The 21,731-nt window shown below is 62.3% G+C and overlaps 2 protein-coding genes and 1 long non-coding RNA gene across 7 annotated transcripts in view; 2 read left to right on the plus strand and 1 right to left on the minus strand.

Moving 5' to 3' along the window:
• Positions 1-1,947, plus strand: part of TSR3 (TSR3 ribosome maturation factor) — a 2,633-nt gene extending 686 nt beyond the window's left edge. For both annotated transcript variants that reach the window (XM_059038494.2, XM_059038497.2), the window contains exons 3-6: positions 202-395; positions 881-1,060; positions 1,235-1,298; positions 1,576-1,947. In XM_059038494.2, coding sequence (XP_058894477.1) covers positions 202-395; positions 881-1,060; positions 1,235-1,298; positions 1,576-1,735 — 598 coding nt within the window. In that variant the 3' untranslated portion in view covers positions 1,736-1,947. The remainder of the gene's footprint in view (positions 1-201; positions 396-880; positions 1,061-1,234; positions 1,299-1,575) is intronic.
• On the minus strand, positions 1,732-15,959 carry BAIAP3 (BAI1 associated protein 3). Of its 4 annotated transcripts, XR_010836473.1 has the most exons (35): positions 15,817-15,920; positions 11,619-11,759; positions 11,277-11,364; positions 11,044-11,124; positions 10,616-10,723; positions 10,077-10,136; positions 9,884-9,950; positions 9,580-9,775; positions 9,283-9,327; positions 9,077-9,154; positions 8,863-8,965; positions 8,446-8,553; positions 8,258-8,353; positions 8,021-8,124; positions 7,661-7,781; positions 7,047-7,171; positions 6,863-6,953; positions 6,665-6,721; positions 6,458-6,555; positions 6,303-6,354; positions 6,084-6,214; positions 5,809-5,932; positions 5,587-5,730; positions 5,402-5,494; positions 5,108-5,299; positions 4,960-5,028; positions 4,783-4,862; positions 4,606-4,714; positions 4,118-4,189; positions 3,893-3,973; positions 3,688-3,808; positions 3,481-3,604; positions 3,194-3,399; positions 2,682-3,067; positions 1,732-1,933 (listed from the first exon to the last, which is right to left on the minus strand). XR_010836473.1 is itself a non-coding variant. In XM_059038511.2 (34 exons), the coding sequence occupies exons 2-34, from the start codon at positions 11,747-11,749 to the stop codon at positions 2,964-2,966; spliced, it is 3,459 nt and encodes a 1,152-aa protein (XP_058894494.1). In that variant the 5' UTR covers positions 11,750-11,759; positions 15,817-15,959; the 3' UTR covers positions 1,732-2,963. The 4 variants fall into 4 exon arrangements, 2 of the variants coding, with proteins under 2 accessions (XP_058894494.1, XP_066868890.1); XR_010836474.1 differs by lacking the exon at positions 4,118-4,189; XM_059038511.2 differs by having other exon boundaries at positions 1,732-3,067; positions 15,817-15,959.
• A 712-nt stretch (positions 15,960-16,671) lies between these two features.
• LOC136792539 (uncharacterized) lies at positions 16,672-20,809 on the plus strand. The gene is made up of 3 exons (XR_010836475.1): positions 16,672-17,809; positions 18,572-18,661; positions 20,368-20,809. It is a non-coding gene; the product is annotated as an uncharacterized lncRNA (long non-coding RNA).
• The last annotated feature ends 922 nt before the right edge of the window (positions 20,810-21,731 follow it).

The following is a 21,731-nucleotide window of genomic DNA, read 5'->3' on the forward strand; positions in this document are numbered from 1 at the left end:
AGTCCAGGATGCAGCAGGTTTCGATAAACGTTTGAGTGAATAAATGAGCTTTATCGAGGAACACCTCCCCCCCAGCTGCCTCAAAAGCTTGGCCCATGAGAGTCCTTGGGGTCATTGGGATGGGGAAATGATGCCCCTGAATCTCCAGTGGGGCCAGCACCAAGTTGACCCCAGAACCAAGCCCTACGCTGCTCCTGGCAGACAGTTGGTGGCACAGTCCGGGGTCGCCGTCATTGACTGCTCTTGGGCCAGACTGGATGAGACTCCGTTTGGGAAGATGCGAGGGAGCCACTTGCGGATCCTGCCCCACCTGGTGGCTGCCAACCCTGTGAACTATGGCCGGCCTTGCAGGCTCTCCTGCGTGGAGGCCTTTGCTGCCACCTTCTGCATCCTGGGTGAGTGTTGGGGCCTGGCAGCCTGGAGTCTGGCTGTGCTCCCAGCAGTGTGTTTTCTGCTGCAAGTCCCAGGAGGAGCATGACCATGTATGGGGAGGTGGCCAGGGTTTCATCCTAACTCCCAGTTAAGTCCTCTCCACGTGGGGTTGAGGTGGAGACAGAACACATCGCTGGCCTACAAGCACCCGTATTTGGCCCTCGTTGTCAGGGCACCACCACCCTGAGAGTCCTTTGTTACCACAGTTCACCCCCAGAGACCTTATGGTCCACATGGAGGCCCAGGTGGGTGGCCCTGTGAGACTCCCTATGGGGAGAGGGACTTAATGGGCTACTGAGGCAGAGGCTGGTGAGTGAGCATGGGCTGTCTGGACCGTGGGAAAGTGTCAGCGGGACTTTTAGTTCCTGGGACAGAAGGAATCAGCAGCAAGGGTGACAAGGAGAGGGATTGTCCACATCCTTGGAATTTCTGTTTCCTGCATCAACAGGTTTTTCAGACCTTGCTGTCATTTTGCTACAGAAGTTCAAGTGGGGCAAGGGTTTCCTAGACCTGAACCGCCCGCTCCTGGACAAGTATGCAGCCTGCAGTGGCCCAGAGGAGGTGCTGCAGGCAGAGCAGGAGTTCCTGGCCCACACCAAGGAGCACCCCAAGGAAGAGGAGGAAATCGGTGAGGCCTGGCACAGACCCAAGCCCTCTGGGTGGGAGCCAGCACCCTCCAGGCCTGCCACCTCCTTCGAGAAGCCTGGGGGTTGGGGGGAGCCTTCCTGCCACAGCTGTGGGACACTTGGTTCTGCTCCAGGCTCACCTACAGGTCGCTTTTCTCTTTGATTCCTCGATTCAGATCCCTTTGATGTGGATTCAGGGCGAGAGTTTGCAAACCCCAACAGGCCCGTGTTTGGCCCCCGGTAGGTCCTCGGGCTTCCCAAGTTTCATGACAGCTCAGACCCAGGGCTCCCCTCCGCCTCTGGCCTCAGCCACTCCTTCTGCAGGGTGGGGTGGTGTCCTAAACAACACCGGGATGCCTTTCCGAATGTGGAGAAGGGAAGGTGGATGTCCTGATAGAGAGACTTCAGTTTTGAGAGGACAGGGAATAGGAATCTGTCCTCAGCCTGGGGGCTTTGGTGAGTGAGTGGGGAAGGGTGTTACCTCAGACTGGCCAGTGAACGCACCCCTCCCTCCCAGGCTACCCAGAGACAGGGCTGACAGTGACACCGAGGAGGAGTCTGAGGAACTTTGGCCTGACCCCGAGGACAGGGGAGGCAGCAGCAGCAGCCCTGAAGAAACGGAGACCAGGGTCCCCACAGAGATTTGGAAAGGAATCAAGAAACGGCAGAGAGATTAAAAGTTGCAGACATGTATATTTTCCAAGGCGGAGTGACGAGGACATCTAGAGATGGCAGTGGAACTTGCGGGAACACACACAGGCCTGGTGGCCTCAGCCCCTGCAGCTGCCAGCAGGACTGGACTCTGTCTGGGTTTTCTCCCTGTGCTTCTAACCTGGCCTTGCTCTGGGTCCTGCCTCAGAGCCCTCCCAATGAAGCTGCAAGCCAAGGAGCCCCCTGTGAACCTCTGCTTCTCTGCGCTTGGCCTGGGGGTTTGGGGGGACCCTCAGCCTCTAGTGAGGCAGACCCTGCCTAGAAGAGTCTAGGGTGTGGGGATGGGGCTGCGGGCTAGGTCTTGTGTGGGCACCCACGCGTTCGTGAAAAGAAATGCCAGATAGCTGGCCAGTTGGCATGGAGCCCCTTACACTGACCAGCATTGAGTGACATCCTCAGCCAGAGACCCTGGGCCTGTCAGCTGGGTGGGGACTGGAGACCTGCGCAGCTCTCAGGGCAAACCACCCTCCACATGCCCTCTGGGGTGGAGGGTTCCTGGAGAAGGGTGGGGACACTGCACGTTTACCCTCTCCCTCCAAAGCCTGGATTGTCCAGACTCAAAACACTGACCTTCCTGCCTCTCCGCCTAGTGAGGCCTTGCCCAAGCCCTGGAGACGAGGACAGAACTTCCTTTAGGACAGGGCTCTCCTGTGTAGCACTGGTGACATTTAGGGGTGAACCATTCTTTGTTTGGGGGGGGGTTCATGGCAGGATGTCAAGCCTGGTCTCTACCCACTGGTGCTAATAGCACAGCCTTCACCCACTCCCCAGTTGTGACTGACTACCAAAAATGTCTCCAGACAGCACCTAATGTCCCCTGGGGGGCAAGGCTGCCCCACTGACAGCCCTGCTTGAAGACTAGCGCCCTCCTGCCCTGTGGCTGTGGAACCTGAGGGAAGGTGGGAAGCTCACCTGGTGGCCAGGCCTGCTCTCGCTGCTCCAGGGTGGGGGTGGGCAGCTGCTGGCCAGGCCTTGCCCAGTCGGCTGTCCAGATCCAGTGGGGTGGGGCTTACTGGGCACAGGGGGTTCACAACACACACCACAGAGACATGGCCAGGGCAAAAGGGAGTCCAGCCACAGCATATACACCATGAAGCAGGGGAAGGGGCACCACGAGCCCGGCTGCACAAAGCTGACCACGGCGAGAGAACAACACGGGGACTTGGGGAGGGCCTGGCTGGTTGCCGCAGGGGCTCAGGGGTCCGCCTCCATGTACTTCTCCAGCTCCTTGAGTCTCTTGACAAACTCCTGCGCCTCCTTGTTGTTGCGGCCCTCCAGCATCCTAAGCGCCGATCTCACTGCGGGCAGGTGGCGGGGTCGGGGGGCCGGGGACGGGGTGTGGGGCGGGGACGGACGGGACGGGGCCAAAGTCAGCTCCGGCTGGCCCCAACCTCAGCCCCGCCCCCGCCCCGCCCCTCACTCACCCTGGGCTCTGGGCCGGCGCAGGTGCAGGGTGACCGGCTGCCCGGCCCTCGCGCTCCCTCCCACCTGGGGCCTCGCGACGCCTACAATGCTGCCCAGGCCTAGGGCTGCCTCCCCCGCGAAGTCGTTGGTGGAGAGCCAGTCGTGGTCCATGACGGTGAACAGCACGCAGGCGCCCCGGCGGCGGCAGGCCTCTGCGGGCACGGAGCTGGGGGCGGGGGAGGCGGGCGGTGGTCACCTGGAACCCTGCTTCCGGCTCCGGACGGGCAGGGCAGGGAGGGACACTCACAAGTAGAAGAGCTCGTCGTACACGGGGTGCAGCGTCCGGCTCTTGACCTGGGTCCTCTGACTGCGGACCAGAGGGAAAAGGTGCGGCGGGCCCAGCTCCACGATCACAAAGGGGTCGCTCAGGCCTAGGGACACGGCTGTGAGCGGACCACGCCGCCGTCCCCGCCAGCCCTGCCTCGCCCCGCCCCGCCGCACCCCTCCCCCGCACCGTTGGCGTCCAGGGGGAGCAGGTCGGCGGCGTGTAGCACCTCCACCGCCAGCCGCTGTTCGGCCGCCTCGTAGTGGCAGCGGACGCTCAGGCGCCCAAACCGGTTGTGCTCCAGGGACCTCTGTGGTAAGGCGGGGAGGCCGGTGAGCCGAAGCCCGGGGACTCCCGAAGGCGGGGCCTCGTGCCGACACCTGGGCCGCACTACCTGCTTGAGCTTGTCCAAGTAGTACTGCTCGATACACTCCCGGGTGGAGCACTGGTGCAGGCGCAGCTCCTCCTCCAGCCTCTGCAGGAAGGAGGAGGCCTCTGGTGATGCCGGCAGCTCCTCACGGCCCCATTTCACGTGTGGGGCGTGGATGAACTCAAACTTGGGTCTCTGGTGTCCGCCCCTCCCCCTTCCTCTGTCAGAGGCCCCAGGGCCAAACTTCACCTTGTAGCTTCCGTCCCTCAGGCTCTCCAGGGGCAAACCCTGGCCCTCAGCGTGGAAAAAATTGACCAGGGCCTGCGGCGGGGCAATAAGGGAGAGATATCAGGGGCGAGGTGGGTACTGGGTACCGAGAGTGGAGACAAATGGAGCCTTGAGCACCAGCCGGCTCGGGCTCTCGGGTGCCCAGGGCAGAGCCACTCACACCTGGGGCGCATCAGAAGCCGCCAGGAAGCTTGGGAAAATGTCGGTGCCTGAGGCCAGATAGCTGTGTTAACAGGCGGCCCAGATGCTTCTGACACAGGTGGGCTGGGGAAAGGAGATGCTGCCCTGGTGGGTTCCCAGAGGAGGGGTGTCCAGGGAAGGCCTGGCATCCCAGCAGGGTGCAGCAGGGCAGCTGGGAAGGGTCAGCAGCCTTATCGCCCTGAGCCTGGGGTTGGGGGGAGCCAGGAACTGGGAGCTGCAGCAGGAAAGGCTCTTCCACATGGCCCTACCTCCAGCGTGAAGTGGAAGCGCCCATAGAAGTCGGCAGACACGTCACGGTTTGCACCCAGAGCCTGCAGAATAGCCTGTAGCAGCAGCTCCCAGAGGGCCTCCAGCACCCTGTAGGGACACTCGGCATCTGTGACTGGACACTGGGCCACCCCTGCTCTACCTGCCCGGGACCATACCTGCTCAGGTTCTCCTTCACCAGCGAGGCATTCAGCAGAGCCAGCTTCTCGTCCAGGTACTTCAGAAGTGGGGCCATGGCCTGTAGGCAGGGTCCTCAGGCTGGGACTGAGCCTGGGCCCCCACCCCACACACGCATTCCCTGCCATGCCCAAGCCCTCACCTGGCCGGGCACTCACCTCCTCATTCTGGATGGAGTCAGGCGAGAGGCTGATGTGCTGCACGTACTTCCTTATGTCACCCACCATCTGTGGGAGGACAGCGTTCAGAACCAAGTTGGGGTGCAGGGAGGGGACAGCCAGGTCTCACCCCAGCATCCCTGCCCACCTTGGAGGTCAGGTGTGCCGTCACGGTTCGGGCCTCCCGCTGCAGGTCCTCATCCAGGGCCTGCATGCAGCTGAGCAGGGGGCGCGGGAGCACACCCTCGAGCCCTGGAGCCCCCTCTGGCCACGCCAGGCCACGCAGAGCCTGGCCAGCAGCCTTACGCAGGAGCTCCACGTCATTGAGGACCACGCAGAGCTGGGGAGGTGTGCCGGACGTGTGGGTTAGCAGTTGGGTGGTGGCCCCACCGCGCCTCCTCCTCCCCCCAACTGGCCCCTCCCCACCCGCCTGTCGGCTCACTGGCTCGCTCACTGCCTCGCCTGCTGCCCCAGGCTGAGTGTCCACCTTCTTCCGCAGCAGCTCTGTGTAGAAGAGGGTGGCTTCACACAGGTCCTGGGGTGGAAGATGGGGGCTCAGGAGCTGTGGGCCATGTCCCCTGGCCCTGTTGCCCCTCTAGACCCCGATCTCCTCCCAGGAGTCCCCACCTGGCTGAGCTGGGTGCCCAGCCCCTGGGCCTGGGCAGGGTCTGGCCATGCCAGGCGGGCCCACAGCTCCTGGATGTGGCTGAAGCAGAGGCTTGCAGTGGCTGCGGAGCTGCTGTGCTTGGAGGAGGAATCCATGGGCTCCATCTAGGAAGCAGAAGGAAGCCTTGGTTGTGAGGGTGCCCCGGATGAGCCCAGAACCCTCAGGCCTGGGTGCTCACTCACCGTGTCCACATCCACAGCTCCCTGAAGCCTCCACTTGGCTTGGTCCCGCAGCACCTGCAGCCAAAGCTTCACAGCGGGCAGGAATGGGGCATGGATGCCAGCCAGGGCAAGGGAGCGGCTGTCCCTGCAGCGGGAGGCCAGTCAGAGCTCACCCCAATTCAGACACCTTGAGCCAACATGTCCCAGGTTCCTAGCCTAAGGAGGCCCCAGGGAAAGTCTCTTGCACAGAGCCCTCCTAGAGGAGACTGGAGGACAGGTGGAAGCAGGACACCCACCGGCCTGGGATGCTGCTCCAGAAATGCTGGATGTCTGCCAGGGTCAGGTAGAGCTCAAAAAGCCCTGAGGCCACCTCGAGGGTCATCTTCGGACTCAGCTCCTCCGTCAGCACCCACGCCTCTTCAGCCACCTGCCCAGGAGGGTGGAGTCAGACTGCCAACAACAGGAAACCCAGGCCCCTTCCCAGCCAGGGGGCTCTCCCCAGGCCGCCTCCTCACCAGACGTTCCAGCTGCCGAAAGGTGAGAGTGAAGAAGTCGATCTTGATGATGCTGCAAAGGACACACCTCAGACGTCTGCTCTCCCTGCTCCCCAGCCCAGCGGCAGCACTTGAGGGGCTGGATGCAGGAGCAGCAGGGAGAGCGCTGGCCCCACCTGTGGAAGAGGCTGGCATAGATGCCATAGCAGGACTGCAGGTCCTCGTAGACAGTGTCAGCCAGCTTGACCAGCCCCGCAAGGCGCTGTGGCCCCGGCTGCAAGGAAGCCCAGCACACTGACCTTCTGGCCTGCACCCACATGTTGCCCCCCTCCTCTCCCCTGAGCCACACCTGCTCTCCCTGACCCATGCCCCCCAAGTCACACCTGCTCACGAGGACTCTGGGAGTTCAGGAGCTTGTCAAACCATTCACGGTTCCCTCTCTGCAAAGGAAGCCACCAAGGCAGCATGGTGGGTGGGAGGGAAGAAGGACAACAAAGTGTGTGTGGTACAGCAGGTCCAGGTGGGGGCAGGGGCATGGGCAGGGCCGGAGCAGTTAGCCCAGACCAAGCTACCAGACACACCTTCAGGGCAGCAGCAATGTCCATGTTTAGCTCCGTCTCGAAGGGGCAGATCTCAAAGGAAGGCTGGAAGAGCTGCAGCTTGCCAAGACACCTGGGCGACCGGTCACCCGCTGACTGGGGGTGCCCCACCCAGTCCCCTACCCCTACCCCTACCCCCACCCCTCATGCCAGCGGCTGCACCCACTTCAACAGCAGCTCCAGACGGTAGACGGCTGTGCTGTTGGTGGCAGGGAAGTAGTCTCGGAGCTGGCGCAGCAACCGAAGCCCAAACTCAGAGAAGGCGGAGAAGCTGTCTGCAAGTCCCTCCTCCTGGGGGACAGGGCCCTTAAGAACTGACTCTCCACGGCAGAACCAGCCAGTCTACAAAGCTCTGCCCTGAGGAGCACCCTCCCTACCACCACCTCCAATCCCCCTGGCCTTGCAGTGATAACCTCTTCAGCCCCTGCCTCCGCAGCTCCCCCTGGAGGCACAGACGCCCTCAGGGCCTTTGCACCACCAGCTGTGCCTCCTGCGAGCTGGCCCACTCCCTCTGTTGCTCGCGGAAGCGGCATGGCCTCCCTCCCTCGGGACTCCATCAAGGTATCACACACCCCCATCAAGGTATCACACACCCGATCCTGGGACCGCACAGCACATGCTCTCTCCTAGGTCCCGCAGTTTGTCCGTTTGTTTTTAACCACCTACCGCACCCGCAGGCTGTGCACCCCACCAGGGCAGGACTCTGGCCGTCCCTGCCTGCCCCAGCCCGAGCAGTTCCACAGCACACCCCCCAGGAACAGCATTTTCAGCCGAGCCCACCTGCTCCTGGGGCAGCGAGGCCGCCTCCTCCCAATGTGCCTGCATATCCTCCAGCAGCCCCAGCAGGTAGCCATAGTCCAGGGTGCGGATCTGATGGTGGCGGCTGCTGACCTGCCAGTGCCTGCGGGGTCCCAGCCCAGGGTCAGGGCAGCGGTCTTGGGGCCGGGACCAGGAAGAAACCGGCGACCCTCCAACTCACAGCACAGCCCCTTTCCGGGACCCGCCCCTCCAGTGCCCCACCCCTCGCGACACGGCCCCGCCCATATACTTGCAGTTTCGCCCGCTGAAGCTCCGCCCCTCCCACCGCCCTTCCGCCTCGTCGGGGCCCTGCCCTCTTGCGGTGCGCCCTCGCCCACTCACAGCACAGCCAGCTGCAGCGCCGACAGGTTGCTCTGCGCGCCGTGCAGGCAGAGCACGGTGACCGCAGGCCCGCTGAGCTCACCACGCCAGCTGCTCGAGTTGGGCTGTGGGACGGGCCGGGAGTGGGTGGAGGCGGGAGACCCCCCCATACCCTCTCGTCCCCCAGGTCCCCGGTCTCCCCGTTTCGCCCTCCCCACGCCGCGCCTGGCTGCCTCGGGGGCCCGAGGGCGGCGCTACCTCCTCGGCTCGGTGCTCGAACTGCAGCAGACGGCTGAGCAGCAGCAGGTAGGACAGGAAGCCCGAGCGCCCGCGCTGGCTCATGCTCGTGTCCCTCTGGAACGCAGGGCCCGCCGGTAACCAGCCCTGCCCAAGCCCATGGACTGGGGCGCAGGGCCGCAGGGCGGGGGTCCCCCTTGGCTTCCCACCTGTGTGGTGATCAGCTTGAGGACCAGCTGGCAGTCCCCCTGCACGCGGGAGGCGCTGGAGCGTGGTTCCAGTTTGAACCAGCGGTCCTCACCAGCCACGGGCACCTCCTGGGGAAAGGGGGTTCAGATTGGCGATTCTGTCTCCCTCTTCCTCCCGCACAGACTGTCTGCAGGACCGTGGGGAGAAAACAGGCCTCCGCTTCCCACTGAACACGGGTAACCAGCACAGGGAGTGCTTAGGGGTGCCTGGACCCCTGGAGGCTGTCCCTCCCCCACTCCTCCCAGCATGGTGCCCCCCCAGCCCCAGAAAGATGGGAGATTGTTGGGGGAATCACAGGACAGCCAGCAGCGGTATCGCAGGAAGGCGGGGCACCCATGAGCAGGTGTTCCATGAGTGACGCCCCGACACCTACTCACCCGGATGGGTATGTTGAGGCACCCCAGGAAGTCATCGGTGTGGTCCTCCGTGGGCCCTGATGTCCCATTTGCGCGTGCAGACTTGACAATCTGTTTGAAATACCTGAGGGCAGTAGGGTGGGCATCACACCTGTGGTCCCTGAGGAGCCACCACCTAATGGCCCCCGTGGCTGAGCTGTGAGTGTCAGGGGCACAAGAGTCCCACCTGCCATACCTGCTCATGCCCTTTAGGCCAATGACTTCATTCAGCTTCCTGCACGCTTCCACCAGGGACACGTCATCATCATGATCCCTAAGGGTGGGGCGAGGTGGGGGTACCTGGCTGGTCTGGAGCCCAGCCTGGCCCTGACTGCCCCTTCCCGCTCTCCCCAGACCAGAGGCGCCCACATCCCTTGCCCTGCAGGGCACAGGGACCTATACCAGATGTCCAGGTGCAGCTGGTCGGTGCTGACATCCTCAATCTCACTATAAGGAGAACAGAGAGATACCCTTTAGGGTCCAGGTGATCCTCTGCCTGGAGCTGGGGCAGGGACCATTTCTGAGCCTCAGTCTCCTCCTCGGGGAAATGGGCATAGGACCAGCCCCTCAGTTCCCTGGGGCAGGCAATGAGAATGCATACAGGCACAGCTGCCACATGCAACCCCTGGACCAGCCTGCCTGGCACCGCAGCAGACCCTGCCCAACCACCCTGCCACCCAACTGGACGAGGGGCCTTACAAGAGGAAGTGCTCCTTCCACACGGGGTTCAGGGTACTGCTCTTGACCTCGGTGACTTGGATGCACTTGGCCGGCAGTGGGCCACCACGCTTGCTGCCCTTGCGGAAGCTGAAGCGCTGCTCCTTGTGTGGGCCCGGCTCCCTCAGGGTGCCTGAGGCCGGCAGGATGCCCAGCATGCAGTACGGGTCACTGAAACCTGGGACACGGCAGGTGCCTCAGCCCCTGACCCCTGACCCCAGGCCCCCCTGTGACCCCCAGACCTGAGCTAGCCAACGTCCCAGCTGAGTTAGCCAACCCCACTCACCGTTGGGGTCTTTGGCCAGCAGGTTCTTGGCACGCATGACGGAGACTTTTAGGGCATATGTGGGAGCCTGTGGGTGGGTGGGGATGTGAGGGCCTCTCAGGGCTCAGCATGGACCCAGCTCTGTGCCCCCTCAACCCCAAGCCCCTGCACACGAGCACTGGTCAGCGTCTGCCCAGGTGGGTGGCAGCCTCACCTTGGCCTTCTTCACACGCTCCATGGCCTCAGCATGTTCCTCGGGGCTGGTGCCGAACACCTGCACAGGGCGGGCAGGTGTGAGGGCCCAGGTACCGCTGAAGCAGGGCTGACTATTGTCCTGGGGGCCTCATGGGGTTGGGGAAGCACACAGGTGAGGAATAAAGGTGTCTGTCCATCTGTTGGTTTGTCCTTTCTACTTTTTTTCTGTGTGTCTGTCTGTCCATCCTTCTTTGTATGTCCTATATCTGTCTGTCTACCTGTCCTTTCCTGTGTTCCTTATATCTGTCTCTGTGTTCATCTGTCTGTCTTTGTGTTCTTCTGTTTGAATGTGTCTGTGCGTCTGTCCATCACTCCATCTTTCTGGGCATGCCTGGCAGCCTATTTGTGTCTGCCTGTGTGTGTCTTGTGTACATGGGGCAAATCTGTGTGTGTTGTTCAGGTGACAGTGACATAAGCAGATGGGGGAAAGTGTCTCAGTCCTCCCCAGAGAGGGGGAGGGGCCAGGCCAGGAGGGTGGGTGGGGTCAATGGGGCTCACCTGCTGCAGGTAGCTCAGTAGGGCCTCCTGGTCATCCACCTGGTCGGGGCCCATGGTCCCTGCGCGATAAAGGACTGTGTACAAGGCTTCCTCATAGAGCATCTCCACCTGCAGGTGGGGAGGGGAGCACATGCTGAGTCCCGGCCACCCTGTCCCTGTCTCTCCTCAGCCCCGGGCTCTGGCCACAGGGGGTCTCAGGCTCCTCAGTCCACACTGTGTGCCCAGCCCCCAGCAGCTCCTCCCACTGGCAGAGCCCAATCCCTGCCTCTGTGCCTTTGTACCTAGCAGGCCCTCCACTGGGGGTCCCTCCTCACCCCTGACCTCTGCTCGCTTCCATAGGGAGGCCTGGCCCACCCACCCCAGACCCTAAGTCTGGCACACAGAGGTACTTACAGCCGCTCCTGGGGCCAGGCACCCTTCCCCCTTACCTCCTCTTGGGTCAGGGCTCTAAGGCCACGGCTGGGGTCCACGGGTTCTGTGGGGGCTGGGGAGCTACTGCGCAGGAGGACCTGTGAAGGGCACCAGGTGAGGGCCTCTGTGGCTTCCGGGACCAGTGGAGCGGGGAGTGCTCCAAGGAGGGAGGGAGTGGAGGGCGGAGGGGCAGGTGGGGAGGCCTGGCCCAGCGCCCCATGCCAGGCAGCAGTGCCTGTGCTATCCACACCTCGGGGCATGGCAGACCCTGTCTGCTTTCCCCCTTCTTCAGGATGAGGCGCATCTGGGCGAAGAACTCCACACCATCTCCGGGTTTCCTGCCAAGAAAGCCCAGACTCGGGGTCAGCAGACCATCCCCGAAGCTACAGCTCACAGCACATGCTGGCCCACACGACTCAAGGGTCTCTGCATGTCTGGGGGTGAGGTATGATGCCCCCCATGGTCTTGGGTTCAGAACCTCCTGGGCTTCCCCCAGGGGCCATGCTGGGAAGCTGGTGTGTGAGGTCAGCGAAGGAACGGGGGCCAGGTGCAGGTGACCATGACCGTGCCGAGCAGGCTGTGGGGTACCCACCAGGCCGCAGCCGCGGGCTCCTGCACTTCAGTGCTGCTGCTCGCCGGCTCCTCCTCAGTCCTCCGGCGGAAGGACGGGCACACCTGCACCTGCCTGAGCACGCTGCTCTTGATCTCCAGCAAGGTGGACATGGTGTGTGGCCTGCGGGTAGAGAGCACAGCCACGGCCTCCGGTCGGGCCACTTGTTTATTCGCTGGTGTTGCCATACTGTCCCCAATGATCAAATCAGACGCCACCCTGAGCAATAACTGAGGTGTCCCCAGTTTACTCAGAGGTGCCCACTGCTGGGGTCATGGGCTCCAGCCCCTCCCACGGCTGCAGACTTGCTCAGTCCAAGCCCTATCCCTTCCCACAGGTTCTGGCCACCCAGACCAGAATGACTAGTACTGAGCTGGCTTCAGGGGATGCCCGGGGCCCATTCCTCACTCGACACAGAGGATCCCTCTTTGTCCCAGCGTGGTATCTGGGCTGCTCCAGGCAGGATGCTACATGGCGGCTCAGCTGCCATGGCAACATGGGCAACTGGAGCCGGACAGGAGAGTGAGCGGGAGCTGTGGCCCCACAACCCACACTTGCCAGAAGAGGAGTAGGCCCTGCTCTGGGGACACCTTTCTGTCCAGGTGGCTAGGCCCTGGGATGCCCCTGAAGGGCAAGTGGCTCTCACTGCCAACTCCAGTTCCCCCAGCCTGACCAGCTTTTGCTGTTACACCCACACACGTCCTCCAGGGTTCTCAGTGTCCCCTGCAAACCCCGCTGGGAAGGGCAAGATGAAAGCTAAGCCACCAAGGGCCCCTGAGCCTGCCTCTTCCACCCCATGGCCCGGCCCAGGCACCCACCTCTCCCCTGGGTCAGGCAACAACCTCCAGCCCTGGGCCCCCTGAAGCCCCAGGGTGGTCTTCTGTTCCCCCATTGAAAACCATCAGTACAAAGTGAAGACCCTTTCCCGGGCCACCTCTGCCACTCGGTGCCACCCCTCAGGCTCCCTGCCCCAGGCTTGCCAGGCTCTTGTGCAGGACACACCGTGCTCCCCTCGGCCCACCTGGGGGCCTTCCCACTGTCTGGGTCCCCTCATTGTCCACTCTTGAGCCCCCCCACCCCCGCAGGGCCAGGCACATCAGCCTGAGCCTGCCATTTTCATTTGACGAAATAGGAAATGGGGACCCAGTCAGATCCAACTCTACTTGCCCCGATCTCACAGGCACTTAGCAATGGGAGAGCCAGGTGAGACCCGCCCCTGCCCTGTGTGCCCACTGCTCAGGGGCTGGGCCTGTGCTTGTGCAAGTCTCCGTTTACCAGCGCTGCCCCTTCCTGGACTCTTATGCTCTGCTGGGAGAGCCGGGGCCAGGCACACCTGCCACCTCGTCGGTCCTAAACACTTTTTGAGCAAACCAGGTCTGTCTCTGGGTGGGCCCGGGCTGCCATCCCTGGTCTGCGACCCCCACCAGCTCTCAGCTCCTCATCCTGCTCCCTGATCCTCCAACCCCGGACCTGTGGGGCCCAGGGGAACTGGGCTCAGAGGGTCTCATCTGGCCAGACACGAGAGCTGGGGACAGGGAAGGCAGGTGGCTCGGCCCCCACGGGATCCCCCCACCATACCTGTCAGCGCCTGCCCCTGGGGGCCTCTACCCAAGATGGGGGCTCCGTAGCCTCTGCACGCACTTCCCGAAGCTATCACTCTACAGCCGGCAGTGAGGTCCTGAGGGGCCTGAGCGTCATGGGCCCCCTTTTCCTCTCTGAGTGGAAGAGGCTGCTCCCCCCACGGCCCCCCAAAGCCAGGGAGCAGCCACTGCTTTAGCTGTTGCCAAGGCAACCGCCAGCTGCGTCTGCATGTGACAGGGGCTCCGGGGCGCACATTCCCAGAGATGAAGATGACGCAGAAGCCAAGTGGCCTGAGCTGCAGGGTGGGGGGCTTTCTCTGTGAGAACGAAATGTTCAAGGAAAGGCAGGCCACCTCCCCTGATAATCCTCAGACTAGCCCTGGAGAGGGGGTGCCACTCTTCTCCCCCACCTAGACGAGGAAACTGAGGCCCCAGGGTTAGGAACCCACCCAAGGCCACAGAGCCAGCAGGAGGCCCGGGATGGAGTCGAGGTCTCCCCAGCTCTGGTGTCCGAGCGCTAAGGTCTTGGCTCGGCTTGAGTTTCGGGGTCCATCCAGATGGGCTGGCCTTCCGCTGTGCTGCACAGCCCCTCCCTGCTCCCTTCCTCAGCCCATTGCCAGGATGGGGCAATAGTGGCGTCTGGGTGCAGGGGTCCAGGAGAGATGGCTCATCCTGAGAGCCCATAAATTCCCTGTTCCCCTGGAAACCCTGGGCCGCCTGAGCAGTGATGACCTCACTGCACCCAACAGCCTGGGAGCCAGCCAGCACCTCCCCCAGAGCTGCCTTTGACAGTGGGCATGTGGCCGACCCCCAGGAAGCAGTCACTGGCTGCAGGGGCCCTCAGCCTGTACAGGGCATAGTGAGCTGGGTACAGGGCTGCGGGTGACCCCCCATATGTCTGACAGGCCCCATGGGACTCTTTCCTGAACTCTCCATTTCTCGGTCCCAGATCTGGCCGGCAGCTCAGAGCAGGACATGCCTGCACCCCTGCACATGCCTGGCCACCAGTTCCCATTTATCCAACGAACAAAGTGACGCAGGCCAAGGAGTTGAACGCCACACAGGCACCGGGCCCAGCTGAAAGTGACAGGCCCGCCGTGTTCCCGGGCTGTGCCAAGGACCAGGGTTGAATGGGAAATGATAATTTGCAAAGTGGATGTCACTGTCCCATTTCACATCCCAGGGCTGGGGTAAGCTGCCCTTGAGCCAGGCCTCGAGCCCAGGACTCAAAGCCAAGCTGTCTCCTGCTAGCCCACTGGGGAGTCTGGTGGCACTGAAGCAGGTAGGTCTTGGGCAGCTCTCTCTCTAGTCAGAGTCCCCAGTGGCCAGCTGGCCACCCTTGGAGTGAATAAACACTTTCAGGGCGCTGGGGCCTTCTTACTGAAATCAGTCCCTGGAGACTTAGGGGTCGGGGGTCCACTGATGCCGCCGTGGGCATGTGTAAGGGGGTGGCAGGATGTCTGGCCCCACCAGCTAGCTGTCCCTACTGCCCTCTTGGTCTTCTCTTCCCAGCTCAGCCCCCACCTGACCCCCCTCACCCTTCCTATAGGATTTCTGGCTCCCACCTCTCCGTGTCCTCATTGACTCTGCACACAGTGCTCCCCTGCACACAGCACAGCTGCAGTGAGTGCCTCATTGCAAGTCAACTGGCGTGCCCATTACAAATATTAGGGTGGCATCCCCACTTAATCCCCAGGGAGGGACCTGGGAATCTGTATTGTAACCAACTCTGTAGGTGGACCTAGAGCTCTGAAGCTTGAGACCAGCTGTAAAAGGCTAGCTAGATGCTTCTAGAATGAACGCATTTAAAATGAAATCCTCCGAGGTCCCCTCCCACTCGGCCAGGCTGGCCCCCACTTACCTGTCTTCCCTCACCTGTTCACGCGGCGTTCCTCCCTCCCAATTCTCTCAGTGACATCCCCTCTCGCCCCTTCCTCCCGTCCCCCCTCTTCCCAAAGCTCCCCGTGGGAACCTCGGGCCCCCCAGTTCTGTCGGGGTGCTTCTCTCATTGGTGGGCGCTCGGTTCGGGGGCAGTTTGGAAACCTGGTGAGGTGTATTTTTTTTGGACCCACCCAGACGTCTGGAGGGATTTGGGGAAAGCAAGGGGTCCTGCCAGGATCGGCAGGAGGGGGACGGAACTGGGCTCTAGGGGCGTCTTCCTCCCTGGAGGGTTGGCTGGGAAACCCCGCGGAGCGTCTCGGAGCAGGGCGGGGGGGCCTCGGCCCCGGCACACCTGCAGCTTCCCCCGGGGATGGCGCGCCGGGTAGGAGCGGGGTCACCCTGCGCATCCCGCGGGCCGGCGGCGTACGGTGGTCCTGGAGTCCCGCGTCCCCCGCGGCAGGGAGGTCTGGTCCCCCAGCCCCTGCGCAGTGCGCACCCCGCTCCCCGCTCCCGCCAGGTCCTGCTTCCGCGCTCCAAGGGCCGCTCTTCCAAGCGCACGCCGGCCTCCGTCTCCCCGGGGTAGACGGCGCGTCTTCTCGACCTCCCGGGGCCCGGGGTGGCGGCGAGCGCGGCGCGGGAGCTGGACCGGCGGCTCTCCTGTACGTCGGCGGGGCGCCGGACCGAGCTTCGACGGCCGGGAGGGAGCCCGCGGCACTCACCGTGGGCCGGGCGGCTGAGGAGTGCGGACAGTGCTCCTGCGGGCGCCGCGCTCAGCACCAGCTCCGGGGACGCTTTGGCTGCGCAACCGCTCGCAGCTGCCGGAGCAGACAACACAGCGCGGGCGCAGCGGCTGCAGGGGCCGGGGGCGGGGCCGGGCCTGCTCGCCCCGCCCCGCCCCGCCGCTCCGGGCCCAATTCCGCCCCGCCCCCGCCTCCCTAGAGTCCCACCACCGCGCCCCCGCCGCAAGGGGCGCCGGGCCAGGATCCTCGCGCCCCCCGTGCTTTGCCGGGCACCCACTCCCCCAAGGGGCGGGGTTCGGGGCTGTCAGTCAACCCACAGGTGGGTGCAGCGCGAGAGCAGGATCTGCTCTGCGTCAGGACCACCTCCTGGGGGCCCCAGGGAAGCCAGAGTCGCCGAAACAGGTCCGCAGCGCAGACTTTTCTGGAAAGCCTGCGCAGTCATCTCCGAAGTCGCCCTACCAGCCCAGCGCTGTCCCCAACACAAACATGGAGCGGTCCTTGGTCTGGGGACTCCTCCACCGCGAGCCTAATCACTCTTCTTCTCAGAAGGGACAGTCCGCACCCGGGGCAAGGGGGTGCTGCAGGCACCAACCCGGGATGCCCACAACAATCCTGATCAACTGTTGGGGTGATCTACCCCATGGCCCATGCTGGGTCGCTTGCTGGGTTGCCCCTCTGGCTGGAACCGCCGTCATGGGCTGGACCCCCTCTAGCGCCGTTCCCAGCCCATCCTCGGTGCCCCTCCACCGCACCGTGGTCACCTGGAGAGCTTGTAAAAACAGATTGCTCGGACCACCCCGGACCTGCTGATTCCCAAAGTCTGGGCTGGGGCCCCATCATCTGAGGCTCCTCCCACCACACTTGGAGAACCCTGGGGGCTGCTCAGAGGTTCTGAACTTGTCAGAGATGCACAGGGTCCCTGTATCCCAGCCCTGCCTTTGGCGGATCCTGCTGGACCCTCAGAGCACCTTTTACTTGGAGATCAAGACTGTGGTTTGGAGAAGTTTTCACCCCAAAGACTTCGTCTCTAATGGAGGGACTCCAGGCCAGTTGGGGAATAGACAGACCTGGAACCCACTTCAGCTCAGACCCAGAGGCAAAAGACAGTTGGCTCTGGGGAGGCCAGGGGTCAGCTGACCTTAGGAGAGGGCCAGAGTCTGGAGAAGCAGGGTTCCAGAACAGAGCTGCATGCTGGGAGGCAGCCCACCTGTGCTTTCTTCATTCCCCAGTCCAGAGGAGACGAGGCGCTTCCCCTCGCCCCAGGATGGGGCCACCACCTGTCTCAATTTCTAGACCCAGACTCACAGCCATACCATGCGTGCCTGTCTGCAGGATGAGACACAGAACCACCTGGTTCAGGGAAGACAGCCCTGCAGGGTGGGAGACAGCACCCTGTCTGTGGGTTCTCCTTCTGGAAGTTCTGGCCCCAGGCCCTGCTTCCACCCTGACCCAGCACAGCCAGGCAGATGGGGGCGGGGGTGCTCAGGAAATGCACAATGGCTTGGGACAGATGAGTCAGGTGAGCAGGGGGAGGGGCCTGGATCCCACGCCACCAGCTGCCCCTTGGCTTCCTTCTGCAGGGGATGGGAATGGGTTGGGGACAGCTAATGTCCTTCCCTGGGGATTTGGCAGGTCCTGATCCTGAGCCAGGGTCTTGTAACTGATGACCCCCACCTCTGCAGTCTTGCATCAGGTTCTGCCAACCTGTTGGAACAAACACCGCCTGGTTGCCATGGTGATCCTAATGGCTTTGGGGTGAAGAGAGGAGAGTCTGCAGCTACTGTAAACAGGAAGTTAGGAGGGGCAGCTGACAGTGGAGGGGGCCCCTACTCACACCCCCATCCCAGGCTCTGACGGGAGCTAAGGGGCTGGGGGCCAGCGACGTCACAAAGATGCACCAGCCCCTAAGACTAACACTACGCAGCCTGTCGGCGCAGAGGGCGCCTGGAGACCTCACCACTCTCTTTTGCAGGTAGGGAAACTGAGGCCCAGAGGGGCCCAGAGAGGCGAAAGGGCTTGTCCAGGGCTACACAACAACAGGCTGGGTCCCAAACCCAGCTCAGGGCCTCTGTTTCCCCAGGAAAGCATAATCCTCAGGGTCCTTCCCTCCACAAACATTTCCTGGGGAGGGAGTAATGGTCCCGTTCGTGCACCTCCTGGATCAGACTCCTGCCCTGCCACACTCCTCCACTGCCTTGGGCCTCAGTTTCCCTCATTAGTAAAACGGAGATAGCAGCAGCAGAGCCCACCTCTCAGCAGGGGAAGGGGATGGTCTTACCGCGGAACAAGTGCTGGTTAGAGTCAGCTGCAGCTCCTCCAGTCCACGGGGGATGGGAACTGGAGCCACCATTGCCGAGGACCCTCCAGTGGCCTTGGGAGGGGCTCTTTCCTTCAGGGACTTAGTTTTGGCCTCCGCAGGTTGGAGGTTTAAGCTCATCCTTGTGTGATCCCACAGCCAGGAGAGGACAGGGAGGGATGCCTCTTGCCCTGTGCCTGCACCTCAGGCCTCGAGCTGAAGGATTTACCTTGGCCTCCTTGCCCCAGGCCCCCCACGGTGGTTCTGAGCTCGATGGGCTGTGAGGGGGCAGCTCGGGGCATGCACAGGAGTTAGGGGACAAGACACCCTGCCTATGGGGATCAGGGCTCTGTGGGTCTTGTGGGGAGGTGGGTTTACTCCTGGAGCTTCCAGCTGGAAAGGGGCTGGCAGACAGGGTGAGTGGCTTTTCCTCCTTAGGGCCAGGAGAAAATCACCAGGCTCTGGGCAAACACTCTGATGGCTGCTGATGGGCAGGGAGAAGGGGCCTCAGAGGTGAGAGGCATCCTGGTAAGTCCAGGGCACTGCCATCACTTTTAATAATGCATGAAATCACGCCCTATGGTGGCAGCCCTTGAAATTGCAGGCACAGCCTCCTAGCAGTCAGTCTCCTCCCACAGCTCTCTGACCCCCCATAGCACCTGTCAGAGGACAATGGCAGGAAAAGCGGGAAGGGAGGTGGATCACAGGGAACTCATGGGCACATAGCCCGGGGAATCAGGTCAGGGTCCCTGCCTGCCCTGGGCTGGAGGACCCTGAGGGACTGCAGGAATCTGTCCCATTGCTTGTGCTATCCTGGGTGCTTCTGCCAGCAGAAGTGGTGGCTCCAGGGTGAGAGGGGGTCTGGTCCACATGTGATTGCTTGGGGCACTTAACCAGAAGCCCAGTGGGGGTCCTGCTTCCAGCACCTGCCCAGGTGGAGCCTGTGCCAGGCTGGGTGCTCTGGGGCTTCAGGCCTGAGGTTTTTGTGGGGCTGGGGGTGGGGACAGAGCAGCAGCCCAGCCAGGGCTCTGCAGGTCTCCGTGAGGCCCAGGAGACTGGCGGCAGAGCTGGGAATGGGTCAGATGCCTGGCTCCTCCATGCACATCCCTCTGCACACAGGAGGCTGAGGCACTCGTCCTGGCTCTGGGGCCCCAGATTCCTTCCTCAAGACAAGAAAGACCCCCTTGGGATGGGTCACCTGTAAGAGCAGAGGCTGGGAGGGAAGGACCCAGGCTGAGGCCCTGCAACTTTCTTTTGCTGCTCCCTCATTATTTTCTTCTAAAAGCTCAGATAAAACAGCTTCCTGACTGAGGCCCGAGGCTTTGGGCAAGTGGCAAAGTCCGTAGGGCCTGAGGAACTAAGGGTGGATGGGACCCAGTGCTCTAGCTCCTCCACCAGGCCCATGGCCTCTGTAGATGGGGTCACAGTAGTCTGGAGGCCTCCAGATGAGCCTCCTGACCACTGAGGCAGGACAACCCCAGGCTCAGCGCCAGGGTCAGCTGGGGACAGATCTGGACCAGCACTCCTTGGTCCCCTCCCTGCTGGAGCTGGCTTAGACCAGTTGGAGCCAGCCCAAGTCAGTGCTGGGGTGGGGGGCCTCCAACCTGGCAACATGTTGCCATGGAAACCTCAAACTGGAGGCAGGGCCTGATATATGGTAGGAGGGCTTTGGGCCACCTGGTCAGGGAGCAAGGTGGCCTCATGGGGGTGGGCAGGTGTGAGGACATGGTGCTGACTTGGCCAGGACAGTCCAGGGAGGCCGGGGGGGACCCCCAGGGACCCAGAGCCCAGCCAGGAGCCTATCTGGGCTCCAGGCAGAGTGGTTCCTGGGGAGATAGGCTCCAGCTTGTCCTACCTGTAGTCAAGTTCTCCTAGAAGCCCCAATGCTGGGTTCCTTGCTCCGCACCTGTGTAACAGCCTGGCCCAAGTCAGTCCTGGACACACTATCCCAGGGGCCTGGTCAGGGTCTGAGCCAAGGGCTCACAGGCACCTTGACACAGTGAGGACGGCATCCTGGTGCCCCGGGGAGGTCCGCCCTGGCAGTGAGAAGGAGGTCCCCATGGGGGGAACACTGCTCCAGCAGGCCAGGGAGGTACAGGCGAGACTTGCGGGACAGGGCCAGGGGTCAGTGCAGGATGTGGGCCCAGCCTTGGCTGCCCACGCCCCAGCCTCAGAGGCACAGACCGGGGGATTCAACCTTGGCTCTAGGGAATGTCACCCTTTGCCATTTGCAGGTCACTGAGTCTGATGCTGGAAGCCTAGGGAGGAGGCGGCTCCAGCAGCTCCTGGGCCAGCAGCACAGGACCCTGGAATTGGCCAGCCTGGCTCCCCTGACACTGACCATGAGGCAGCCTGTGCAGACGGAGCAGGAAAAGGACACCCTGCAGGCAGCAGTTAGTGGAAATATTTTAATTAGAGGATTTTTAGATACAGTGGTTAATCTATTGCCCACAATTCCTTACTAATTATTAGGCGCTTCATGCTGGGAACACACGCTTTTCCCTTACAGTAGAAACAGGATCATCGCATTTCATAGTTCTTGTGTTACAAGATTCACATCTTTGTTAAGCCAAGGACTGTGCCACCAAAGGACATTTCATTAGCCGAAGTCACTACAATTTGCTAGAAACACTGATTACTTTAGAATGCTTTAACTAGAAAATATATTGAATTTCCATATATATTAACCATATACATGTATAACTATTACTAAGAGTAGTTCGGTCATTACAAAATAAGACATTCTGGGAGAGGCTACAAGTACACAACCCATTGGATCCCCGCAAGGCTCTCTGTGCCCAACACATTGAATACATCAAACTGGGAGCTCAGCAACTCGACACATCCAGCTCAGTGAGTTGGGAAGGAAGGCACTGGGGCCTTGAGCCACATGTGCTATGGGCTCAGGGGCCCCCAACTTCCACCACGATCCTGTTGCTGGGCCACACGTTTCCCAAGGCGAGCCTTGGCCCTTCCTGACCAGGGGCCTGGGTGACCAGTCCTCCTTGAGCTCCTATGGGGATCACCCTGCCCCTGGGTCTGTGGGCCAGAGCCACAGGTGCAGGGGTCCCCCAGCAAGGGTCTTCAGAGTGGGAGGGCAGGCCGGCTCCAGGCCTCGTTGGGACCTGGAGGCCAAGTACCCGCCTTGGCAGTGCCGGGGTGCAGGACATGGGCCCGGCCCCCTCTGCCACTTCCCGGCTCCATCTTCAGCACCTCCTGCTGAGCCAGGACCCAGGCCTGCTTCTGACAGCGTCGAGGATGTCGAGGAAGTTCTGCAGCTTCAGTGGCCTCATGGTGCTTTGGAGAGCGGCCTCCGGGCAGAGCAGGATCAGATGCTTCTGGAAAAGGGAAGAGCCTGATGGGCAGGCGGTAGCTGGGTTGTTCTTTCAGGGTGTCCTGGTGCCAGGACCACCTGCGCCTGGCGGGGACAGGGGGACACTGATGCACAAGCACAGGAGTGGGGGATGGTGGGAGTTATGGGGAAGGATGGCACAGGTGCTACATGTAAAGGCTGGGGCAGCTGCTGAGGCCAGGGCGCTGATGGGCAAGAGGAGGCCACACGCCTCACCCGCAGGCTGCGCTCCATTGCCAGGGCCCA

Source organism: Kogia breviceps, chromosome 14 (assembly GCF_026419965.1).
Source record: "Kogia breviceps isolate mKogBre1 chromosome 14, mKogBre1 haplotype 1, whole genome shotgun sequence".
NCBI classification, from domain to species: Eukaryota; Metazoa; Chordata; class Mammalia; order Artiodactyla; family Physeteridae; genus Kogia; species Kogia breviceps.